This window comes from Diabrotica virgifera, chromosome 3, assembly GCF_917563875.1.
Source record: "Diabrotica virgifera virgifera chromosome 3, PGI_DIABVI_V3a".
Taxonomy (NCBI): domain Eukaryota; kingdom Metazoa; phylum Arthropoda; class Insecta; order Coleoptera; family Chrysomelidae; genus Diabrotica; species Diabrotica virgifera.
This window is the reverse complement of record NC_065445.1, coordinates 208,965,303-208,978,924: the sequence shown is the minus strand read 5'-3', so window position 1 is coordinate 208,978,924 and position 13,622 is coordinate 208,965,303. Positions and strand designations below refer to the sequence as shown.

The following is a 13,622-nucleotide window of genomic DNA, read 5'->3' as shown; positions in this document are numbered from 1 at the left end:
TTATAGCTTTGTTTAACAATAAAGATAGTTATTTATGAAACACTTCGTGAAGTATGCTTTTTGCGAACGCACGCGATATTTAGAGCACGAGCGACAACGGAGCGAAACACAAAAATTCTACAATTTTTAGAACTTTGACATTTAAAAATCCTAACTACTTTCAAACCACAAAACTGAACAATTTTGTTGTAAGTCATTGCTCATATTGTCATCACCATGACAACGCGAAAGTTAAGGATATTTGATTATATGAAAGTGTGCCAAAAAACCCATTGTAAGTGTGAGAAAAAGTAAATCCCATTTAAAATACATTGTTACTTCACGCACACTTTAAACCCTTCACGCACTGCTATCTATAATGACAGTTTTCACAAACTAAAAACTGATAAATAATACGACATAGAGTAGATAAAACAAGTTTATGTAACGGTATAATATTTTCGCTAAGAATTTTTAGGCATTCCCTTCGAGTGTAGACGACCAGTTCTACCTTTTACAAAGGTACTTTGTAGGTTTTACAAAGGTACTTTTTACTTTATAGGTTTCATTTTTTTTTTTGGTTTCATGGTTTCTGCAATTAACAAAAATATTATATTTTATAAATTTATAACGTTTGTAGAAAAAATATTGTATGATATACGTGTTAAAAAGTACATTTTGAAGGCACTCATGTGAATTGCAGAATTCGCTTCGCTCATTCTGCAAATTTTCACATGCGTGCCTTAAAATTGTAGTTTTAACACTTATATCATAAATAAGTATTAAATATGTTTCAGTAATTACTATTTAACTAGCTCGATAACGAAAAACACTTGTTTATCGGTCGCTGTCTAAACATAGAATCCTCTAACATATGATTTATTTTTCAGTTTTTCTTTAATTCTAATTATTATTTTTTCGGCATGGGCTCTGCGAGGCCACCTTTGGGGTGAAGGCCCCTAGGCAACTGCCTACTTTGCCTAATGGCTAATCCAGCACTGTCTTCACGGAGACTACCTTAGACTAGTAGTTCCCAAATGAGAAATGTCAAATGTTGGTACCTTTGAGAGAGAAAGATTTTTCGGGGAGGGTGAAGCGATTAAGTGGGCTGGACATATTGCTATGACTTCAGATAATGAGTACACGAAGAGATTCTTCTTATTCTTAAAGTGCCGTCTCCTCAATGGAGGTTGGCTACTACAATTGCAAACTCTTCTCTGTCTTCAGCTGTTCTTATTAGCTGTTCAAAATTTAGCCCCTGTCCATTGTCGGCTGTTTCTGAGCCACGATAGTCTTTTCCTCCCTAGTCCTCTCCTTCCTTCGATTTTTCCTTTCACTATAAGTTGAGCATATTGGTACTTATTATTTCTCAGTATGTGGCCTAGGTATGATGTTTTTCTAACTTTCACTGTGTTGAAAAGTTCGAATAAATTAAATAAATAAATCAATACTTTATTTTCTTTTCGACAGACAGAGTCTGTATAGATTTAGTCAAAAGTGATACATTAAGTAAATATAACAAACAAATAAACAATTTCACTACACAAACTAACAATGAAAATACATTTAAAATTGAAGAAATTCTTCAACCGAATAAAAAATGCGTGTCATCATAAATTCCTTTAAATTTAGTTTAAAGCTTGTCAGGCTCTTATACAATTTCATATGCGGTGGTAATCTATTATAGAGTCTTTGTTCCATTATACTCGGGGACCTGCAATATATTTCCCCTACACATTGGGACACGCAAGGTTTCTTTATATCTAGTATGCATGTTATGTATTTGCCCATTGGTTTTAAAATTTTCGAGGTTATTAAATATATATACATATACAAGTCTCCAGAATATAAATACAGGCCAATGGCAATATTTTGAAATTTTGAAAGTATTGCCTACAACTTGTTTTATGAGGGATACCAGCAATAGTCCGTATTATTCTTTTTTGTGCAAAAAAGACTTCATTGATATGGCAACTTGATCCCCAAAAACAAATCCCGTATCTCAAACGAGATTAGGCTTGGGCACAATAAAGCATTATTAATTGTTTCTCCGTTAATACTTGTTTTAAATTGCGAAACAAAAACGTTACTGAGTTTAACTTTGCGGCCAGTGCATCACAATGTTTCCTTCAATTAAGACATTCATCTAAATGAAGTCCTAAGAACTTTAATGATGAAACAAGTTCAATATCATTATTATTATATTTAAGTTAATTGGGTTAATACATAGTTGCCTATTATGAAACTGCATGAAAAGAGTTTTTTGGGCGTTCAACAATAAATAATTATTACAAAACCAGTTGTAAAGATCTGACAGTAAGCTGTTACATTTGGACTTCAAAGAAGTATCAGGTCCATTGACTATTACATTTATGTCGTCTGCAAATATCGTGAAATGTCCATCCAAGTTAACCGAGACAACATCGTTTACATAAATAAGAAAGAAAACAGGTCCTAAAATTGAGCCTTGTAGTACACCTATGTCAATATCGAGATAGTTGGATTTATGCGTCGCATTTGATAATTTTCCTTTTTCTGTTAAGCTGACGTATTGACGACGTGCAGTTAAATATGATGTTAACCAATTTAACGCACGTCCTTGAATGCCGATATTTTTTAATTCATAAAATAAAATTTCGTGATTGATACAGTCGAAAGCCTTGCTAAGATCACAAAATATCCCAACAGGACTCTCTCCAGTATCTATTAAAGATGTGAGAGTATCATAAAAGGAAGATGCTGTATTGGTAGATTTTTTGGACTTGAAACCATGTTGGTTATTAAAAATCACTTTATTCGTCTGTAAAAATGAGTTAAGTCTTTGTAAATAACTGTATTCAAAAATTCTTGAAAATACCGAAGAAATTGTTATTGGACGGTAATTATTTACTTGTTTTGGGTCACCTTTTTTATGAATTGGTAACATCTTTCCCGTTTTTATACAATCTGGAAAATTGCCATTTGAAAATGATAAATTAACTAAATATGTTAATGGCGATATTATAAAAGAAACAACCTTTTTTATTAAAAACCCAGGGATTTCATCAAAGCCCTAAGATTTTTTTTTAGTTTTTGGTTTAATAATTTGTTTAATTCTATTGAAGTGTACGGATGTAGAAGAAAGTGGTCATCCAAAACAGTGTTGTTACAAATATATATATTATTAGGTTTGTTTGGAATGGTCGCAATTGCATTCAATTTGGCATTTTTAAAAAATAGGTTAAATTTATTGGCTATTTCAAATGAATCTGTAATTAAGTTATCCCCGTTTGAAAGTGTTATGTTACTCCCATTTTTTGCCTTTTGAAAAATCAGATATAATTTTCCAAGCATATTTAGAAGGATTATCTGAGGTGTTTATTATATTTTGATAATGGTATATGTTATGCTAATGGATAATGGTGAATGTTAATAAATTAACATTCTTAAACCCAGTTTGCAGAACAAGTAAAGAACGACAGCATAGAAGATGGACTGATGATGTGGAAAAAGTCATTACGATTTTAAAGGTCAAAATATGGAGGGATGTGCTAGAAATTCATGAGAGTCGCGACTTTCCTTCGGTCAGGCCATGGTCCACAAAAAATTCTCTAGCTAATGATGATGATATTGACATTTTGGTCTGTGAAAGGCAGAGTTTTTGTAAGTTAAGTGAAATTGACTTTCTCAACAATAGGTTGGTTTCGGGAGATATTGTGTTTCGTCGATATATGAGTATTGAATAATTATTTATGAAGCAAGTGGACTAAAATTACCAAAACTGCAAAAAGATTTTTGAGAATTTTCTACTTTTTAAATATTCAAATATTCTACCTAAAATGTTGTAGCTTACGTAAACTATATACAATTTCAACGAAAAACGTGTTTTAAAAAAACATATAATCTATTTGACGTCACGATAGTCATGAAAATAGAAAAAATAGTTTGATAACTAATGGTATATAAAGACAAGATGGAGAGAAGCAAGTCAACATTTTTTTGTTGATATATAAGTTAATATATTATTACAACTTTTTATTATTCAAAAAGTTGTTATGTACTTATTTCTACTTACATTTTCCTCTATACTTGCAATTGCAGCATGTGAAAGTAAGTCTTAATATTATTTTTATTTCTGCTAATTTAATTTCGGCTACTCAATTTTTTTCAATATCATTACTACGCTAAACGTATCCTTTCATTTTATTTTAATATTTTTAACCCTCTAGTATACGTAGTAGTTTTTCTAATCTATAGGGAGGGGTCAATAGTAGTCTAAATTTAAAATCGCGACCGAATTCCGCCGTTGCGTTAGCCGCCATCTTGATTTTAAAAGAGAACCGTCTTTGCTCAAAATCGCCTCCATTTTCAAGATTTCTACAAAACGTGTAAGATTAACTATTTTTATGGGAAATAAGCCACAAATAAATTGAAAAAAATAATTTTATTAACGTTTCGACGCCCAAATCAGGTGTCCTTGTCAAAATACAAAATAATACTAAAATAAACCAAAATGTTTTTGCTAAGTAAAATATTCTTCTAATAATTTATTTAATCTGACTCATTTATATTGGCAATTCAAACATACATATATTATACCTACATTTTAAAGTAGAAGACTTTAAAATAATATTGCCAATATTTATGAGTTGCGTTCCTGGGACGACTTTACTGAAAGATAGTTCATTCGATTACATGAAATCAACAACAACTCAAGAATATCCGTCACAAAAAATCATAGCATGTGATCTATCTTTAAAAAGACAACCAAATGCAATGATGACAGTAAAATTCTCGCGTTAGAGATTCCATAATAAATCACGAGGGAAAACCAGGAAAAACCTCGTGATACTATCCCGTCATCGTAAGTATTTGGTCTTACATTTAATTTATTCTCAAGAATCTAATACCAAATTTTGACTTTAATATGTTTAAATTATAAATAATATTAATAATGCATAGATATACAATAAGTAATACTAAAATATATAATATGTACTAACTCGATATGTTATTGACTTACTAATCGTGGTATTTTCTTTCTATTGACTTCCTCTTTCAGTATGGGTAACCACATCCTACTGCATTCTACCGAGGAATTTGCGACATAATTGGTTTCATTTAGCATAATTAGAGCCGCTTCTTTGATTTTTCTCTTTTTACTATCTGATTCTTTTAAGACTATACTTGAATCTATCCACTGAACTCTATGTTCATTATCCCATGCGTGTTGACATATTTGATATCTATCAAATTCTCTATTTTTAATATAAGACTGATGTTCACTTATTCTAACGTTTAATGGTCTTGATGTTTCACCTAAATAAAATTGTTGGCATTCACAAGGTATTTTATAAATGCAATTCTTTGTTCTTTCTTGTTCATCATTAGGTTTAGTTTTAGATAGAATAGATCTCAATGTGTTTGTTGTTTTGAATATTGTTTAGTAGTTAATAACATATCGAGTTAGTACATATTTTAACACTATTAATAAGTCAAAAACATATCGAGTTAGTATATATATTATATTTTAGTATTACTTATTGCATATCTATGTGTTATTAATATTATTTATAATTCAAACATATTAAAGGCAGAATTTGGTATTAGTTTCTTGAGAGTAAATTAAATGTAAGACCAAATACTTACGATGACGGGATAGTATGTTTTCCTGGTTTTCCCTCGTGATTTACTATAGAATCTCTAACGCGAGAATTTTACTGTCATCGTTGCATTTGGTTGTCTTTTTAAAGACAGATCACATGCTATGATTTTTTGTGACGGATATTCTTGAGTTGGGGTTGATTTCATGTAATCGAATGAACTATCTTTCAGTAAAGTCGTCCCAGGAACACAACTCAAAAATATTGGCAATATCATTTTAAAGTCTTCTACTTTAAAATGTAGGTATAATACAGGGTGTCCCGAAAAGATTGGCCATAAATTATACCACATATTTTGGGGTCAAAAATAGGTTGATTGAACCTCACTTACCTATATACAATAGTGCACAAAAAAAAAGTTACAGTCCTTTGAAGTTACAAAATGAAAATCGATTTTTTTTCATCTATCGAAAACTCTCAGAGATTTTTTATTGAAAATGGACATGTTGCATTTTTATGGCAGCAACATCTAAAAAAAAAATTAAAGTGAAATTTGTGCACCCCATAAAAGTTTTATGGGGTTTTGTTCCTTTAAAGCCCTCAAACTTTTGTGTACGTTCCAATTGAATTATTACTGTGGCACCATTAGTTAAACACATCGTTTCTAAAACTTTTTTGCCTCCTAGTACTTTTTCGATAAGTCAGTGTTTATCGAGATATTTTGAATATTTGTCGAATCCACCACATATTTGTATATGGTTAAGTACGGTTATAGAGACCTGTTAATAATCTGAAAATTTATTTATAATTTACATTTTTAGGTATATTTTGAAAAAGAAGCTACATCTCGATAAAAGGTGACTTATAAAAAAAGACTAAGAGACAAAAGTCTTAAAAACACTGTGTTTAACTAATGGTACCACAATAATAGTTTAATTGGAACGTAGACAAACATTTGGGGGGTTTAAAGGAACAAAACCCCCATAAAATTTTTACGTAAATATATTGAAAAAGAAGCCGCATCTCGATAAAAACTGGCTTATCGAAAAAACACAAGGAGGCCAAAAAGTTTTAAAAACGTTGTGTTGAACTAATGGTACCCAAATAATGAATTAATTGGAACGTACACAAAAGTTTGGGGGGGTTTAAGGGAACAAAATCCCCATAAATTTTTTATGGGGTGGACAAATTTCACTATAATTTTGTTTTAAGATGTTCCTGCCATAAGAATAATACGTGTCCATTTTCAATAAAAAATCTCTAATAGTTTTCGATATATTGAACACAATCAATTTTCATTTTGTAACTTCAAAGGGCTGGAACTTTTTTATGAGCACATTTCTACTAGTAATTTAGATTCAATCGAACTATTTTTGACCCCAGAATGTGTGGTATAATTTATGACCACTCTTTTCGGGACCACTCTATATTAGGTATGTATGTCTGAATTGCCAATATAAATGAGTCAGATTAAATAAATTATTAGAAGAGTATTTCACTTAGCAACAACATTTTTGTTTATTTCAGGAATATTTTGTATTTTGATAACGGCACCCGATTTGGGCGTCGAAACGTTAATAAAATAATTTTTTTCAATTTAATTGTGGCTTATTTCCCATAAAAATAGTTAATCATAAAAATGCCACAAGGAAATAGCTTCAGAACAACATTAAAAAACGTGTAAGCACTAAAATTGTTGAAAATGCGATTTCCTATAATTCTTTTATTATAAATTTTTTCGTGCGGTCGATATTTTTCGAGTTAGGCAGAAAGTAGTTACAGTTAATCAGCATAATTACTACATTATCTCGTTTATTATTAGTTATACCACAGAAATATACCTATACAAAATTGTAGAGAATTAAATTTTAAATAACTTTAATTTTTTTCATTTATTTGCTAAAATTAATATTTAAGATAGTACGTACGTATGCGGTAAAGGCGCGAGCGTAAGACCTGATTGGTTTTGTTCAATATCTACGCCATTTTCAACTACTTTTCGACAAAAATGGTAGATTAAAATTATTCCAAGTACGATTTCCTAAAATTTCTATTTAACAATTTTTTTCGTACGCGTAATATTTTTCGCGTTAAGGAGGAAAATACTCTAGAAAGGGGGGCATAAATATTGAATCTCGTTTTGGAGCTGCCCCAAATTTTAGAATTCTAATCTTTAAGGAGGTTTATATGACTTGGTGAATGTCTTGTTCTCCACATAAGACGGGAACCTGCTTTTTGCGATGTTGATTACAAAGATTGATCAATTTTTGTTGAGTCAAAACAAGGTTTGATTTGGCGTTGAAATAAATGGATGATTAACTTGGGGAAATAAAAATATTTTAGTATCACAAACATTTTTTAGGACTGTGAAATAAAAAAAATAACTAAGTATAATATTGACTAATTTGCTATGTATTAAAAAGTTTTTATTTATACGTGACATGCGATAATTGTCAAAATCTGTCGTAAAAGAAAGAGAGCCGTAAATTGAGACTAAATTATATTATTAGGTATGCTATATACCAATAAGACTTTTATAGAGGGGAAAATAAATTAAGAAATATTTTTAGCGATATGTTACACAGTTGTAGCATATAATTCATACAAAAAAAGCTTTTATGTTACGAAGTTATTCAATTATTGATTAATAATTGTCTATAATAATACGTGTCTAACATTTTAGTTGAAAATAATAGTACATTGTTTACCGGGTAGGAAAAGCTTAACATTCCTGGACGACTGTGAAGATTGCTAAGTCGAGGCGCAAGCCGAGACTTAGCAACACAGAGTCCAGGAATGTGGCTTTTCCTACGAGGTAAACATACTATTTTTCCGCAAATCGTTTAAAGTTCGACAGATATTAATTGATTTAAAAAAAACGCGATAATTTTATTCCCAAATAAATGGTGCTTTGAAATTCCTAATAAAATTACTTGGGTTACTATGGAAACGTATTGAGGTTGAATTGTCAAACTTGACGCTTATAAATTTAATTGCTGGTGTTCTCGAAAGTAAAATGATAAGTTATGATGAAATTTCCATTCCTGGGACTCCTCCAGAGCTGGTTGAGGCAGTGAATACTGCTTCATTAGAATTATTGCCAAAGAAATCAAGAGAAAAGTACGAAAATGCATACAGACGTTTTATGGATTATCGCATGAGTAAAAATACGAGTTCTTTCTCAGAAAATGTTGTAATGGCATACTTCCTAGACCTTTGTTTAAAGATGAAATCTTCAACATTATGGGCCAATTATTCAATGCTGAAGTCAACCCTTGCACTTAAACACAATGTAGATATATCTACATACTCAAAACTTCGTTCTTTATTGAAACGGCAAGCTCAAGGTTATAGGGCAAAGAAATCTAAGATTTTAACGAAGGAAGAAATTGAAAAATTTATCCAGGAAGCTCCAGATAAAGAAAATTTAATGATTAAGGTAATTTACAAGGTTTTAATAGCAATGTGTTTTCTATCATTTATGTAGAACACTAACAACTGTACGGAAATATCATTTCCTTACAGTAAGGAAATGACATTTCCTTACAGTAAGGAAGTCCTGACTTTTTCTTCAAGAAATTTTGACAGGAATGTCAAAATTTCCTGGCGATTTGCGGAAATAGTACATTGTTTACCGGGTAGGAAAAGCTTAACATTCCTGGACGACTGTGAAGATTGCTAAGTCGAGGCGCAAGCCGAGACTTAGCAACACAGAGTCCAGGAATGTGGCTTTTCCTACGAGGTAAACATACTATTTTTCCGCAAATCGTTTAAAATTCGACAGATATTGATTGATTTTAAAAAAACGCGATAATTTTATTCCCAAATAAATGGTGCTTTGAAATTCCTAATAAAATTACTTGGGTTACTATGGAAACGTATTGAGGTTGAATTGTCAAACTTGACAATGTTTTCTATCATTTATGTAGAACACTAACAACTGTACGGAAATATCATTTCCTTACAGTAAGGAAATGACATTTCCTTACAGTAAGGAAGTCCTGACTTTTTCTTCAAGAAATTTTGACAGGAATGTCAAAATTTCCTGGCGATTTGCGGAAAAAGATTTTGTTGGGACAACCCGGATTTTCCGAGGAAAATTTTAGTCGAAGCAAATCGGAAAAAAAATATCTCTGGGTAAATTACAGTGAATTTTGATCTGGCTGTTTTTGGTGTAAAGTTAAAATGTTCGGAGTTACCGAAAAATAATTAAAAAAAACACGATTTAGGAGCACTTATTTGTTTATAAAAAAACTAGCACTATCTGTGGACTTTGTACACCTATACAATCATACATAAAAGGTTCGATACCAGTAATACAATTGCTTGTAAATAACTTTTCCCAAAAATGGCCTATATTCCGGTAATTTGTCCAGACTATTTCTAATTATTGGATTTAAATTTCGTAAACGCCATTTTCTTTGTTAAAGGAAAATTAATCATTAGGAACAAATTTTATTTGAAAATTTGTTTTAACTCTTTTAGTTTACGAGCTAGAGCCTTATAAATAATCAATTATTTATAACATTTGTTTGACCACTCGTATCGAAATCCACCCTCGAAATTCATAATCACAAGCCAAAAATACATAAGAAATACTTGTTTTTGCCCATTAGAATTGAAAAGGCCTCGGTGACCTCTATTTGGCGTCTAGACTAAATGCCTTCTACAATCTATAATTTAAAATATTAATTTTTGTTACTAACTGTTTTTTAGACTTTATCATCAACAATGAAAAATGCCAAATTCCTGACTTCCCTGTCTTTTCGGATGCCGTCAAGCCCTATCACACGAAATTAAATTACATCAGTTGCAACGATTCACAGCTGTTGACTTACACCACTGTAGAAAACAATACGGCCTACCTCCATCTTGATAGAACAAGTCTTAATTCTGAGACGATTGACTGCTGTTATAAATATGTAACCAGGAATGGAAGTAAAGATGAACCGGACGTTGGTGTAGAGTAAGTTTCGGCTAAATTGCCTTATGTAATCTTTTGAAAAGAATCAGCTCTTCTTCGTCTTCATGTACCATGTCCTTTCAGAACGTTAACTATCATAGCTATCTTAATTTTATTCACTGCCACCCTAAATAGCATGCTTGTATCAACACCATACCAATCTCGCAAGTTCTTCAAGCATGATATTCTTCTTCGTCCTGGACTGCGTTGGCCTGCTATTTCTCCTTGCATAATATTTTGCAGCAACCTATATTTGGGACCTCTCATTACATTTTAGAAATACTCCAGCTTTCTCTGCTTGATGCTGTTTATTATCTCAGTAGTCTTGTTGAGACGTTCTAGTATTGTGGAGTTTTGAATCTTCTCCACCCAGGAAACTTTTAAAATTCTTCTCTAGCACCACATTTCGTAAGCCTCAAGGCGATTTTGATCGATTTTATTCACAGTCCAGGACTCGACACCATAAAGTAAAACCGAGAACACGTAGCAGCGAAGTAGGCGGATCCTCAATGCCAATTTTAGGTCTCTGTTACATAATAATTTGGACATCCTTCTAATAGCGGCTGCGTTTCAATTTAATTGGTGTCAACTTGCTCAAGTTTGGTATTATTTACATACAGGGTTGCGAGAAAGTCTGACAACATGGTAATTTCTCGGAAACCGCTAGAACGATTTTTGTAAATTTTGGTGGGTAACGGTTTTCAGATTCGGCCCATTTTATAGTGGTAATTACATTGTTGTCAAATTTTCCATTTTTCTGGAAATCTAATGATCTTATTTCAAACGGAACACCCTGTATTTTTTTGCGTGGAACAAAAAAGGTCTTTTTAATTTTCCTCTAAAGTTAATCGTTTCCGAGTTATAAACAATTAAAATCTGAAAAAAAAGTAGGATTTTATAGGTTCACAAACACAAGTAAAAAATATTATTTTTGAAACTACGAAGTGCCTAAATTCAAGTTCAAAGCTTCTTTTATTAGCTACCGATAATCAGTTTTTGGTCTTAATTATTTTAAAACATTGTTTTTTTTTAATATTAATGAAGCGCATATGCGAGGACGGGCGATCGGGATGCATTAACAACTAAAAAACAATGTTTTAGAATAAAATAAGACCAAATTTCTTATCGGTACCTGATAAAATAAGCTTTGAACTTGAATTTAGGTGGTTCGTAGTTTCAAAAATAATATTTTTTTCTTGTATTTTTGAACCTATAAAATCGTCATTTTTCCATTTTTTCAGTTTTAAATTGTTATAATAACTCGGAAATGAAACCTTAGCGGAAAATTAAAAAAGACCTTTCTTGTTCCCAATGATCCAAAGAGCCCAAAATGATGTATAACCGGACCGAAAAAATTGATTTTTAAATTTGTTAATTTTTTTTTATTATTAAATGTAGCAATAACTCCGAAATTATGGCATTTAGGTATAGAGGATATTACATTAAAAATAATCAGTATTTCTTAAGGATTTTAAAACCCGAAAAATATATAGGGGGTGTTCCATTTGAAATAAGGAAGTTCATTAGATTTCCAGAAAAATAGAAAATTTGACAACAATGTAATTACCACTATAATATCGGCCGCATTTGAAAACCTTTACCCACCAAAATTTATAAAAATCGTTCTAGCGGTTTCCGAGAAATTACCGTAGTGCCAGACTTTCTCGCAACTCTGTATATAGACGGTTTTATATGCTGTTGTTTACTTATTACGAGTATTTTGGTTTTCCGTATGTTCAGATCCAGACCTGCCTCCCTACAACTCTCAACGACACTATCAAGTAGTGTTTGCAGATCTTCTTGACTAGAAGCTTGGAGTACTGTATCGTCCGCATATCGCAAATTACACTGGGGAACAATTTGAAACTTAATTTCTGTTGAGTTAGATTTTTTAGCTGTTTTCTATAGAATTAGGCATGCTGATTTTAAAACTGTTTTTAGTTTTCTTCTATCACGTCACGTTCTTTTTCTATGTGGGTGGGGCGCCTGGTGGGGGTAATGACGCTCTGATAACTGCAATTTGTCTAGACTTGCCTGTTAAATTCAGTTATATCTGTTATACTGTGGTGAAACGTTGTGTGTCGGTTAGCAGTATTTAGTATTTTGTTACTGAAGTGGATAGAACTGCTTAATGTGTTTGAACTGAAACGTTTCCTCATGGTAACCTCTGCTCCTATACGTCGTAAGTGCGAAAACAGCCCCGATTCGTTTTGTTATATATGTGGCAGTTTTACCATTCCCAGTCAAAAGACAAACATTAGTACATTTGTCAGACAAGCATATTTTGCCTATTTTAAAGTGAAACTTGGTGATCAAGATAAAGTATGGGCACCTCATAAAGTGCATTTCCGGGTTTACGGATGTGGACCAAGGGAGAACGTGCTAAACTTCCATTTGGTATACCTATGATTTGGCGTGAGCCCATAAGGTCATTCAAGTGATGTTACTTTTGTATAGTGAAAACATCAGGATATAACAATAAAAACAAATGTAAAATAGAGTATCCTAGTTTACTGTCAGCTATACGCCCAGTGCCGCATTCAGCCGAAAACCCCGTGCCAGTTTTCAATGAATTTCCCTCTTTGGAAGAAAAGGAATACGGATATGGTGCAGATGAAAGCGACTCCAACGATGAAGATTTCGAAATTGAAGATGACTCCGTACGTAAGGGATTCGAACAACAAGAGCTAAATGATTTGGTACAATATTTGGGACTATCCAAAAAAGCTTCAGAGCTCTTAGCATCACGACTCAATGAGAAAAACTTGCTTGAAAAGGGAGCCAAGGTATCCAATTTTCGAACACAAGAAAGGGCATTTCTGGAATATATTCAAAGTGAAGGTGGATTTGTGTTTTGCCATAATGTAAGTGGTTTAATAGAAGAATTGGGAATTTCAAACTATAACGCATCTGACTGGCGAATGTTTATAGATAGCTCAAAGCGAAGCTTGAAATGTGTTCTCCTCCATAATGGAAATTTATTTGGTGCTGTTTCATCATGGAAGCACGGTACTCAGGTAGATGGGATGTACATATGATGGCTGACTATTGTTGGAGCATCAAGCGCGAATTTACACAAACTGAACACTCCAGAAAAA

At 32.1% G+C, this 13,622-nt stretch overlaps 1 protein-coding gene across 3 annotated transcripts in view; it reads left to right on the top strand.

Moving 5' to 3' along the window:
• LOC114339590 (uncharacterized) overlaps window positions 1-13,622 on the top strand; it is a 243,711-nt gene that overhangs the window by 132,963 nt on the left and 97,126 nt on the right. For all 3 annotated transcript variants that reach the window (XM_050645838.1, XM_050645839.1, XM_050645840.1), the window contains exon 5: window positions 10,278-10,527. In XM_050645838.1, coding sequence (XP_050501795.1) covers window positions 10,278-10,527 — 250 coding nt within the window. The remainder of the gene's footprint in view (window positions 1-10,277; window positions 10,528-13,622) is intronic.